At 36.5% G+C, this 13,089-nt stretch overlaps 1 protein-coding gene across 1 annotated transcript; it reads right to left on the bottom strand.

Annotated features, from left to right (window-relative positions):
- Positions 1 to 922: 922 nt before the first annotated feature.
- LOC122723263 (rhamnogalacturonate lyase B-like) lies at positions 923 to 4,938 on the bottom strand. Its single transcript, XM_043955042.1, has 15 exons — positions 4,838 to 4,938; positions 4,624 to 4,690; positions 4,374 to 4,495; positions 4,235 to 4,285; positions 4,025 to 4,144; positions 3,810 to 3,929; positions 3,578 to 3,713; positions 3,047 to 3,217; positions 2,740 to 2,895; positions 2,455 to 2,652; positions 2,212 to 2,353; positions 1,966 to 2,125; positions 1,758 to 1,874; positions 1,247 to 1,373; positions 923 to 1,162 (listed from the first exon to the last, which is right to left on the bottom strand). Exons 1-15 carry the CDS (start codon positions 4,936 to 4,938, stop codon positions 923 to 925), a joined length of 2,028 nt encoding a protein of 675 aa, XP_043810977.1.
- Between the last annotated feature and the right edge of the window lie 8,151 nt (positions 4,939 to 13,089).

Here is a 13,089-nt window from a genome sequence, read left to right on the forward strand (position 1 = left end):
TTATTAGTGAAATAATTATTTAGTTATTAAATAATTATTATGATAATAAATTTATATTCATGAATTTATTATGATAATAAATTTAAATTTGATTGATAAAATAATAATAATGATAATAATATAATAATTTATATGAAAATTAATAAAAGGCAAAAGACCTTTTTAAACCCTTGATAAATTTTGAAATAGTCATATAATTTTTTAATAAATTTAGATATTTTGTTAGTCACGTGAATTTAGATTCTTCATGCTGTAGTTCATTGTGAAAGAGTTTGTTAGTTTGAGTGTGGTTTCTTAGGCTCTCTCTGTGTTCCTGTGCAAGAAATTTTTATTTAATGAAATTTCTGTTTATAGAGCAAGAATTTCTGTTTATTTAATGAAATTTTTTAATATTATTTAATTAAGAAATTCAATAAATTAAAATTTTTATTGAAAATTTACATAAATTTTTTAAAATTTATCAAGAGTTTAAAGAGATTTTTTATTTTAATAAAAATATATAAAAATCAAGTTATATACATTAAGTTAAATAAATATAGTTAAAAAATAAAATAAAAACAAAATTGCATCAACCACACTCAATGTATAATCATACATAATACCAATTGACTTTACTAACAGTTGTTAAGACATGTTCTAAGTTACTTTTTCTGTTTTAGTGTGGTTGGCTTTATTTTTTTCTTCATTTTCGTGGAATCGTTCCATTGACGATTATTTTGTTACGGAGTTTTCAATAATGCTATATTTTTTATAAATAATTGATTCAAAATAGTCATTAAATGAATGACAAAAGACAAAGATAAAAAGCTCAAAATGCAGTAGTTATGTATTGAAAAAGAAAAACAAAATCTTATTAAATGTTATTATCCATATATATATATATATATAAACATTTACAAAATCAATGTTTTACCACCCACCATTAAGCTTTTGTCGGTGCTTCTAAACGAATATAATCATACATAATACCACTAAAAGGGCTTCCATTTCTAGTCTGAGTAAGATAAATTGTATTCTTTCCTTGGAGAAGTTGAGAAGCTGGTACTTGAATGCTATAGAACCAATATAAACCATGAATTCCGTATCTTGCAATAGCATTATCCTTGCCTATTAGCCTTGTTGTGAAAAGAGGTCGTTTGACATTGGCATTGTTGAACCTCACCTTTTGCATGCATGATAGATTTTTCATTATTAAGTTTAAGATATAAAAGTAATGAAATTGCTAAGTAAAATGCGAATGGTATACCTGAAGTTCAGAATTAGTAGCTGATGCCAAGGCTATTTGCAAAGTGTAACTTCCACTTTGCATTACACTTTTAAGTTCAAATATGATCTGCCATGTAGTTGCCTTATATGCCGTATTTCCAACCTTTCTGCAATTTGAATAACCAATCTCAATATAATTATTATTAGAGAAAAATATAAAAAAGTATCTTGTAGTTTCATTAGTTTTTCATTTTAGGGTATATGGTTTACTTCAAGATCTGTGATTTAATTTTGTGTCATAATAGTACACTGTGATATAAATTTTATAATAGTGTAGAGTTTAGAAATTATCATTGCTTGTAACTGAAAAGATATTATGAGGTACTATTTTGATACAAAATTGAATCACATATCCTAAAATAAACTACAGAGTCTGAAGTAAAAACCCGATGAAACCACACGGTACATTTTTGTACATTTTCCTTATTATTATTATTATACTTCAAGTAAATTAAAGATTGAGAGAAAATAAAATAGATGTTAATAAATACCTGTTAACATGGGCGAAGAACCAATCTTTAGCATAATTACTAACACCAACGGTATATATGAGATCATTCTTAGGGTATAGATCAGTATATCTTTCCCACAATCCATATTGTCTAAATCTGTATAGGAAAAAGCAATAATAAAAAATGATGCATGATATTAACTTTGGATGAAACAAGAAGGCATGCAGCAATGTGGAAGGGAGCTAACTTGTTTGCTGGGCTATCAATATACAATTTGTTGACGAGTGTTGGGTTTGCGTCTGGTACATAGAATTCAGAAGCAGTACGATCAGGAATGCCAATTTCCCAAAGAGTTGTACCATTTCTTGGAGGATCATATGTAAGTACACCCAATTTGATCTCAGATCCTGTAGTTCAACATGTACATAATTTCATTAAGTAATTAAAGAAAATTAGTTTAACCATTTATAAAACTACTATAAGCTATAAATACCTGGTTGAATAATGACATCAACATTATACTTGTAATCTCCAAGAAAACCAGGAACAAATGCATATAAACTATATTTCCCAGCTCTGATATTTTTAATTGAGAAACTTCCTTTCTTGTCAGCTTGAGTCCAAAATTGGTAACCCTATAAGTAAATTGAAAAAACATAGCAATGTTTAGCCAAGAAATTCCTCATGTTGCTAGATAATTTGAAAATGAAATTTCAAATTTGTTGAAATTTCTAACCTTTACTTCTGTTTGCCATGAGCCCACAGCACCTGGTGCTGCCAATCCCACATAAGCTAAACTTGCATCAATCAATTTTTCATTGATGTATGGGTCACGAACTACTAATTGACCTACGACATTTCCCCGTTGATCAGAAGAAGGGAAATCTTCAGATCGAGGAAAATTATATGGCCAGCTTTTAACTTCAGTTGACATCTAATAATCAACAACAAGCATGAGTACTCAAAATTGCATCCAAAATTCTCATGAACAAAAAGAATGAATAAACAAATAGATATGTACTTGTCTTTTAGCATCTTCCCAAAGGGCTTTGGGATTTTCAGAAGGCGGAATAGAATTAAGATAGACGTAAACAGGGCCAAAAACTTTCTTCCATGGCTCTCCATTTCGATACTCTGTATTTAAGTCCTTCCCAGCATAATGAACACTACCAAACATCTAAACAAAAATAACTGAATTATAATTAAAATACATTTGTGATAAAAAAAGAATTTTGAAGGGAAATGAACCTCTCAATGTAAAAATATTGAGGCGTTCTACTTATAAATTGTTAACAAGTAGTGAAAATTTTCAAATATCACATACTCACATTGAGAACAATAGGCCCCACATGAGAGGTTAGGTCTTGCTTGACGGGGCCAGCATCGCGAAATTCATTACTGGGTGTGATCATCCAAAATCCAACCGGTGGGTCATTTGATATCCACCCATGCACCTTGTTGTCTTTGTTCTCACAAGAGTACTGGTATTTATCATCCACCTGCACGTATCATTCCACAATATTAATGAATAAAATAATAAATGAAGGTACACAATAATAAGACGTTTCAATTTTTTAAATTCCTAAGAAATTAATTAGCATTTATTATTTTCCTATAACATTTTCTTTGATTTCTAACACAATTTTCTTTCAATTATTTTACATTTAATCAAAACACTTTGCACACTATCAATATATTAATCCAATAATGAGAAATTAAAATGAAGCTATTAATACTTAGGTCGATCCGGTCCACGTATACCCAAAAAATACAAAGTGGGTCCATCTATTGTTTCGCGATGGAATCTATTTATTTATGTCTTGTAAATCTTTTGAATCCATATTCTCATAATTAATTACCTCTCCTTTTTGTTGAGGGTTGACTGGATTTGTTAAAAGAACAGCTTCAGGATAGGCTAGAGGTTGGCCAGTGGTGCGATCTTGAGGCATTGGCATTACTCTCTGCCTATCATCGGATATTGCCATGTAGTGAAACCTGACCATTGATTTCATAAATAAATGTTCTTGTTGCCTTCAATTGATTAATATAAAATAAATAATGATAAACAATATTGATTAATTCTCCATTTACTTTTCACTTTGAAGTTTGAAAACCACTCTAATTTGATCCATATCAACGTCAGGCCACCCTTTTAAGCGTTCCATTACAGCATACAGATAAAGCCCTGAGCTTCCACGTCGAACTATGTACCTGCAAAGTTGAAATCGGTGTGTAGAGATTAGACTTTCGTTAACTTTGTTTATTTCTTATAAGGTGAAAAAAGTATGCAATGAACTAGGGCTCACCTTTTGTCTACCTTCAAGGGAACTGTGGTTTTATCCATTGAAGGGCTCCATATCTTAGAGAACGAAATCTCTACTTGGTCTTCATTTTGCACTATAATACTAAACTTTGTAGCTTGTACCCTAAAAATTATAGTAACAATTAAAACTTCAACTTGAAAAAAAATAAGCTTAACTAGAGTTTATAAAGTATTAATTTAGATATGCATTTACTTGTCAAAGATGTTAGAATCTCTAGGTCGGCTCCATACCACATCCCAGTATCTAAACTCCAAGAATTACTAACCACAATTAGAATTTATTATCACAATGTAATGAATAAATAGAAACTGATAAAGGATTAAATGCATACCCTCGATTATTTTCATAATTCTTGGTTTCAAGTACGTTATCCATTTCTTTATATTTAATTCCGATAACATCACCGCCTGGACTAGAGAAATTGACTTGGACAATTCCATTATCAATCACCACCTTATTTAAACACATTAAATAATTAATTAATTGTATAGAATATGTCGGTAATAATAGAATACAACTATGATATGGAGATTTATAAGTGACAAATAAAAAAAATAAGATGGAAAATTTAAGTATATTACTTGCTTATCAGTTACTTGTAGCTGCACCCCAAGAGCTGAGCTCTTTTTAGTTGTACTTGGAATTTTACTGCAAATAGAACAGTACGCATGTTATTCCTAATAAGCTTAATTACCTTACTTCTCTCTTCTTTGTCACCACATGCCAGAAAAAAAAAAGTAGTAATGAAAATCACAAAGAAGAAACGAAATAAAGAGGAAGATCATGAGTATGAACCTTGTTGGGATCTTCGCAGAGGAAGCAATAAGGAAGAAGAAGAAAAAGCAAAGACCGATAGCAGGCCAGTTAGACCCAGCAAGCAAATGCATCTTGCCCATTTTGTGCGGAGAAATTCTATAAAATTTGAAGCAGAGAAAAAAAGAAGTTAGATAACTCAAGAAACATAAAATTGATCAAAGGAAATTATAATAATCGCTAAACAGGAAATATAAAACATATTTTGCTTAATACCGTTATATGCTTGACGAAAATTGATTTTCAATACCAAAGAAAATATTTGGAAAAGGATGAAGATTAAGGAATATGATAAAGGATAGTGATATATTTTTTCTTTTCACTATGACTAACAATCAATGCTTAATTTGACTCTTATTTATAATATCAATTTTAAGAGTAACAAGTCTAATTACAAACTAAGGTTGTTTAAGCATGCAAAAATTTGATGGGTGTTAAACATTTTTTTATTGTTATTTCTTATGGACATCAAGCACGACAAAAGGAAAAACCCCACTACCACAACCACTTAACTGCTGACTAAAAAATAACAAAAATGTAAAATGAAAAAAATTTTAAAACACCACTCAAAAGTAGAGTGGAAAATTCACATTCTGGGCGGGAATGAGGAAAAGCTCCTCCCTACCCAAACGCGATAGAAAGGAGAAGAAGGTGTGGCAGACGACGAGACAGCCTCTCTCTAAAAAAACTTTAGAGAGAGGTTCTTTTGAATAAATCTCTAGTTTGTAATTGGCCAATGGTAAAAGAACCTCAGGTGGTTTTAAAAAGAGCAATCAAGACACAAAAATATCTAACATCTCCTATTTATGGTATTTCTATATTAGGATATTCGTTTATGTTGCTATATTTGGATTTTCTTTATTTTATTTGCTTGGTATTGGTTGGTATACTAAAATATTTGTTTACTTATTAAAAAAAAAAAGAGGTGGACGAGATAAATGTTGCAGAGCATGTTCATGGATAGCCACACAAAAGAAATCAAAAAGTGAAAAACAAAAAGGAGAGATTATGAGAAAATATTAAAAAAAGGAAAATGAGAGGTTTTCTAGAGATAACGAGCCTCTCTCTAGATTTAAAAAATGAATCAAACATCCATTTTCGAAAAAAGAAAACAAATAGTAAATAAAGGTCAAGCATAAAAGAAATAATATAAAGCTAATTTCACTTATATTCAATTAAAATATTTATGAAATCTTATTATATTTATAAAAAAAAAGTATGTCATGAAAAATATTTAAAATACCTTAATGAAAATATAGGGAGAGAAGTGCCGAAAGCAGGCTAGGACTATACTGAAATGTGACATATTTATAGAAAATCTAATATCAATGGAAAACTCTGATGTCATTATTAAATTTAGTTCAGGTCTAACTCATTGCAAAAACTAACACAAAGCATGCCTTCTTGTTTCATCTAAAGTTAATATCATGCATCATTTTTTATTATTGATTTTTCCTGTACAGATTTAGACAATATGGATTGTGGGAAAGATATATTGATCTATACCCTAAGAATGATCTCATATATACCGTTGGTGTTAGTAATTATGCTAAAGATTGGTTCTTGGCCCATGTTAACAGGTACTTATTAACACCACAACGTTCACTAGCTTGTTTGCAACTCTATTAGCCTTTCTATAACTACGACATAATCACACTTGCCAAGGTCGACAAAGGAGGTCACAACACTGGAAGAGTAAATTCACATGCTTTAGGTTTAAAGCCTTGTCATTTATCAGATGTCCTTGGAGTCTAATTGTGTAATAAACTTTACGTATGCCAAATCCTAGGCCAGATATTAAACATGAAGCAAAGTTTAAAATTTAGTTTGCATAATGTTACAAACTCCAACTCTAACTAAAATACTAATGACCAAGACCTTTTGAAGTCACAAGGAACTCCTCCTCCACCATTATAATTTGAATTACCCAGATTCTCTATCCATATTCAATTTAATTAATCTAGGTCCTAATGATTCTTAAGACATAGAGACAATATATAGCTATAAAAGTGGAAACAATAGAAAATTTGTGTAAGGAAGCTCTAATATTAAATTTGAAGAAAATATAACTTTGAAGCAATAGGCCGTTATTGTGTACAACTTTACTATGCCACATGCAAATCCCCATAACCTTAGGCTAAGGATTTCTAAAAAAGAAGACTCAAAACAACTCATTAGATTATACGAATTCCAAAACCACTCAAATTAGTTCATTATCTAAAGCAACCTAAAGATTATGAATCCTAAACCCACATCCACGCCTCTCTAGTAATATTTAAAATCATGGAATATTATTTCTTTATACTACTCGCAGTTTACATAGTTAGAATCATTAGTGAAGTGTAGCATCCCAAAAATAAAATAAAATAAAGTAAAATAATAAATAAAAAAATAAGAATAAAAAAAGAAGAAAAAAAAAGAAAAAAGAGAGAAAAAAAATAAATTAAATTTTAATTTAAGGACAAGTGGCAATTTGCTAACCACTTAACCAAATAAAAAAAAAAAGAAAAGAAGAAAGAAGAAAAGACTAGAAGAGAAGAGGGAATTCATCTTTCCCATTTTCTTCTTCTGCCCTTGAACAACAATGAAACCCCATTTCTCCATATTTTCTTTTCTACACCAAATTTCTTCAAACTTTCACCTCCAATCAATTACCCATTTTCTCCCAATACCTTTCCAAAGTAGAATTTGAAGAAAAGAAGAGACATCAAAGAGAAAATTCAAGATTGAGGGAGAGTGAATATTAACCAAGGGTTTGGAAATTTAAAGGTATGTTAGGGGTTTTGATGTATAAATATTTCTTATAATTTTTATGTGAATATTTATGAAAAATATTGTATTAATATTATTTATTTGTTTATTTTCCATGAAGAAGAAGTGGAAGGAAAGAGTGGAAACTCTAAAGGGAAAGGAAAGGAAGATTAGAAACCCTAACCCAGGGAATGCTGCACATCCTCCACTGCCAGTAGAACCAATAGTTCCTGATGTCCAGATACCCAAACCTAGCTCATCAGTTGGGGGTAAGGTAAAGATGACGGATTACCTAAAGTTGGATGCCCCCAAGTTTGAAACAGGTGATGACCCTTTTGAGTATCTCAGAACGGTAAAGATGATAACTGATGAGTTGGGAGCAAGTGACAGTAGAGCCATTCAGATGGCAAGGTTCACATTGAAATGTAAGAAGGCAAGGGAATGGTTCAAAAACTATGTGGACCCACGGTTGGAGAGCTTATCCTGGGAGCAGTTTGTCAATGAGTTTGCAGGATGGGCTTTCCCAGACAGTTCAAGGGAGCTTAAGATGATTGAGTTTGAGCAACTGAGGCAGACGGAAGAGATGAGTGTTGATGAGTTTACAGATAAGTTTTTAGAGTTGTTGCCGTATGTGGGGCAAGCTTGTGATACGGATCAAAAGAAAGCAAGGAGGTATACCATGAGACTCCACTCCAGGTATTCCTCTTTGATCCAATTAGCAGAGAGGGAGAGTTTCCATGCTATAGTGGATATGGCCCGAAAGATGGAGGTTAGTGCCATTATTCAGGGAACAGTTAAGCAGTCTGTGGCACAGTCTTCGGGTTCCAAAGTCCCGGGGACGAGTGATGTTAATCTCTCCTCTCTGAACGATACTACCATGAAGAGTAAAAAGGGTGACAGAGGCCTCAGAAGGTCGAAGAAGAACAAGTTCTGGAACCGATTAAAGTCTGGTCTGGGAATAGGTGATGGCTCGAGCTCCGGTTCGGATGGCTCCAGATGTACAAGGTGCGGTAGACTGCACAAGGGAGTCTGTCGGATTGGGACAACAGCATGTTTCAGGTGCGGACAGGAGGGGCACATGGCACGTGAGTGTCCCACTGCGACCTTGGTGACACAGTCCCAGCAGACAGCTTCAAACAGTATGGCTCAACCAGTAGCTCCAGCCATGTTTTAGGGCAGTGGTCGAGGCAGAGGGAGAGGGATAGCTCCTTCTTCAGTAGGTTCCCGCGGAGAAGGTCCATCAGCTCCAGTTCGGATTTTCTCCATGACCCAGCAAGAGGCTGACACATCGGACATGGTGATGACAGGTAATCTCACTTCTGTATGTTCTGATGTGTATGCTTTAATGAACCCTGATGTGTTTCTCTTTCCTTGTTGCTTCGAGAGCCGTAGATAGAGTGGGTTGGATAGCTTCTGGGTTGGAGTGTCCCCTTTGGGTCAGTGGACCCAAGTGTGATCCATCGGTGGCAGAGTCAGTCTGCCGATATAGTTCAGAGTATGTTGTGAGTAGATCTCTTCCAGCCGACCTAGTGGTTCTAGATTTGACTGATTCTGATGTCATTCTAGGGATGAACTGGCTTTTTGCTCGTAGTGCTACCTTGGATAGCAGATACGAGGTAGTCAGGTTTAGAGTTCAGGGTGGATCAGAGGTAGTCCTTAGTGGGGACAGAGTAGAGATACCTAAAGGTTTGTTATCAGCCCTACAGGCTCGTGAGTTGTTCAGGAGAGGTTGTCAGGGGTTTCTTGCTCATGTTAGAGAGCATAGTAGTCAGGTCAGGGAGCCCACCTCAGTGCCCATAGTCAGAGAGTTCTTAGATGTTTTTCCAGACAAGCTGCCAGGTTTACCACCTGCTAGGGAGATAGAGTTTGAAATTAAAGTGATAATGGGAACCAGACCCGTCTCTACCCCTCCCTACAGGATGGCACCTGCAGGGTTAAAGAAGTTGAAGAGAAGTTGCAAGAGTTGGTAGACAAGGGTTTCATCCGACCGGGTACCTCACCTTGGGGTGCTCTAGAGTTGTTTATGAGAATAAAGGATGAATCCTTAAGACTTTGTATCGACTACAAGTCGTTGAACAAAGTCACTACTAAGAGCAAGTATCTGTTACCTAGGATCGACGATCTATTTTAGACCAGCTAGCAGGAGCCGGTTGTTTCTCCAAGATAGATCTGAAATCCGGGTATCACCAGTTAAGAACCAAGGGAGAAGATGTGCCAAGACGGCGTTCAGGACCAGATGTGGGCACTATGAGTTCCTAGTGATGTCGTTCGGGTTAGTCAATGCCCCTGCAGCATTCATGGACCTCATGAGCAGAGTTTTAGTCGGTTTCTAGACCACTTTGTTATTGTCTTCATTGACGATATCTTGGTGTATTCCAGAACGCAGAGGAGCATGCCCATTATCTGAGGACAGTGTTGCAGACCCTGAGAGAACATGGCTTGGATGCCCAGTTCTCCAAATGTGAGTTCCGGTTAAGGAGTATATCTTTCTTGGGTCACGATATGTCAAAAAAAGGGTTTTGAGGTAGATCCCAAGAAAGTTGAAGCTGTAGCTAACTAGCCCAGACCCACTACCGTAATGTGGATTAAGAGCTTTTTGGGTTGGGTAGGTTAACTACTGGAGGTTCATCTAGAACTTTCCTAGAGTTGCGGCTCCTATGACCATATTGACCAAGAAGGACCAGAGGTTGTGTGGTCTGACCAGTGTGAAAAGAGTTTTAAAGAGCTGAAGAAAAGGTTGACGTCAGCACTGGTGGTAGCTTTGCCTACCAGTAATGAAGATTTCATAGTGTTCTGTGATGCGTCCCGTGTGGGGCTAGATTGTGTGTTAATGTAAATGGCAGGGTAATTGCTCATGTTTCTAGGTAGCTGAAGAAGTATGAGTTGAATTACCCTACACACGATCTAGAGATGGCAGCCGTGATCTTTGCGCTCAAGATGTGGAGGCATTACCTTCATGGGATAAAATGTGAGATCTTTACAGATCATAAAAGTTTGCAGTACATCTTGAGTCAGCAAGAGTTGAACCTAAGGCAGAGAAGATGGGTTGAACTGCTTAGTGACTATGATTGCAAGATCCAATATCATCCGGGTGAGGCAAATGTTAGGTTAGATGTCCTCAGCCAGAGATCACTCGGCAGTTTATCCCATATTACAGTAGAGAGAAGGCCTGTGGTTAGAGAAAGAAGTAGAACTACTGTGAGTCAGCAGAAGAGTTATGTAGCTGTCCGCAGGAAGCATGTAAAGTTTCAGAAGGGAGAAGAGTTTTATTAGAGTGCGCAGCAGAAGCATGTTGAGGTTCAGGAGAAGGTTGGGTATTGCTGGAGGTGTCTCCTAGGAGAGGGAGATTCGTTATGGGAAAAAGGGTAAACTAACTCTAAGATACATCGGACCCTTTGAAATCCTGCAAAGGATTGGGAATGTATCCCACGAGTTAGATTTGCCTACTTCCGTGGAGGAGATCCATCCGTTTTTCCATGTTTCCATGAGATGTGAGTTCGTGTCGGATCCGAGTGAGGTTCTTAAAGGACCAGAGGTGAGGATCTCAGGGGGGATCTCACCTATGTTGAGCAGCTAGTACGGATCGTAGACACACAAGTCAGAAGGTACAGGAACAAGGAAATCCCGATGGTGAAAGTCCCTTGGAATCACCTTAGTATGAGGAGTACGCCTGGGAGACCGGGGGTTCTTACTCCAGTGGTACCGTGTTTCTTTTTTTATGTGTTTATATGTTTATATTATATTATGTGTATGCATGTGCTAGTTGAGGAACATTCGGGGACGAATGTTCTTAAGAGGGGGAGAATGTAATACCCGGCTAGACCCTCGGCATCGGAATTTCAACTTTCCGGCGGAATCTCCGTTGGAATCCGGAAATCTCGGATGTCGGAGCCTTCTAGAAGGGTAAAATAAAGGTTTTCTAAATGTTTTTAAGTGTTTTGAAGGTTTTCAATGAGAAAGAAATTGAGTTTTGAAAGAAAAGACCAAGGAGGGAAGAACCCAAGTTCGGCCGTTCGAACATGGGGCTGTTTAGGGGGCACGTTAGACTTCCGAATATGGCTTTCTTTTTCGGCCGCCGAACCCCAAGTTCGGCCGACGAACGTGGTGAAGTTTTGGAAGCAGCTTTGGCCGCCGAAGGAGGTTTGGCCGGCCACCTATAAAAGGCCCTTTGTTCAGAAAATGGGCGAGTTTCCTCTCTCTTTTCGGGCATAGGTGAGTTCATGCTCTCCTTTGGTTGTTTTTATGCTTTTTCTTCAAATCCTCAAGTTTTCATGAGTTTTATCTTTGCTTTGAAGAGTTTTAAGCTTTGATCAAGGTTTTGAGAGTTTGGAGACTTTTGGAGCTTGGACTCTCCATACCTTCAAGCTTGGGTCGCACCAAACCTCGATCTTTAAGAGGTAAGTGTAGATCTTTATCCTTATGATGTTTTAAGTGAGTTTTATGAAGGGTTAAGGGCTAGGAATGCATGAGTTGTATGGATGTGCATGTTTGGGTTTTGATACCCTTTATGATAAAAGTATGTTAATGCATGTTTAATGAGATGTTTGTTAGGGTTAAGCTAGTTTGAGACCCCTATATGCTTGTTGTATGAGTTGTGCATGTTTTGGAAGTGTTGGATGTGAGTGTGGGGGTTTTGGAGGCGGATTGCATGAGGCGGAAACGGGTTCTACCTTGCTGGGGACCCAGGTTCGGCCGCCGAAGGTAGTTTCGGCTTTCGAACCTGCCTGTGGAAGCAATCTTTGGCCGCCTAACCTTGCCCCCGAAAATGGACTTTCGGCTCTGGAAGGGACTTTCGGCCGCCTAACCTTGCCCCCGAAAGTGCCTGGCTTTCGTCTCTGGAAGAGACTTTTGGCCGCCGAACCTGCCTCCGAAAGTGCCTGACTTTCGGATCTGTGGGAGCATTCGGCAGCCGAATGTGCCGCCGAAGGTGCCTTGTCCAGCCTTCCTTTGCTTGTTTTGCATGATTGTTTTATGATATTTTAGGGGGTTTTTGGGGAGTTGTTTAGAGTCCTGTTAGAGTATGTTTGGTCCCTCATTTGAGTCCACCTGTGTAAGATTGGACCTGAGGAACCGAGGTGTCAGCAGTGTTAGCTGCTTCAGAGTTAGTCCAAAGGTAGCCAGAGGTGAGTAGAACTGAACTTTATGTTTAAAAAAAAATTAAATGTTTTAAGCATGTTCATGCATCATGAATACCATGTTATGTAATAGGTTGTTTGCATTAGAATTCACGAATATGATGCATTGCATAATACGATGATGATGATGTTGATGAATATTGAATGATCCTCTAGCCCTCTGTACGATATGATATGATATGATATGACATGAGATGGGAAGACCAGGCGTGGCCGTATCGCCCCTGGCAATAGGTTATATGTAAGAGAAGACCAGGCGTAGCCGTATCGCCCCTGGCATAGTCGGACATGTTATGATATGAGCTATGTAAGAGAAGACCAGGTGTGGCCGTATCGCCCCTGGCATAG

Source organism: Manihot esculenta, chromosome 3 (assembly GCF_001659605.2).
Source record: "Manihot esculenta cultivar AM560-2 chromosome 3, M.esculenta_v8, whole genome shotgun sequence".
NCBI lineage: Eukaryota > Viridiplantae > Streptophyta > Magnoliopsida > Malpighiales > Euphorbiaceae > Manihot > Manihot esculenta.

What these genes read in the sequence shown, in the direction of transcription:
- LOC122723263 (XM_043955042.1), bottom strand. Translation starts at nt 4,938, where the DNA reads ATGGGCAAGATGCATTTGCTTGCTGGGTCTAACTGGCCTGCTATCGGT. An exon ending in CATGGCAAACAGAAGTAAAG is followed by an intron (nt 2,354 to 2,454) that starts GTTAGAAATTTC and finishes ATTTACTTATAG; the next exon opens with GGTTACCAATTTTGGACTCA. An exon ending in CTACTAATTCTGAACTTCAG is followed by an intron (nt 1,163 to 1,246) that starts GTATACCATTCG and finishes TGCATGCAAAAG; the next exon opens with GTGAGGTTCAACAATGCCAA.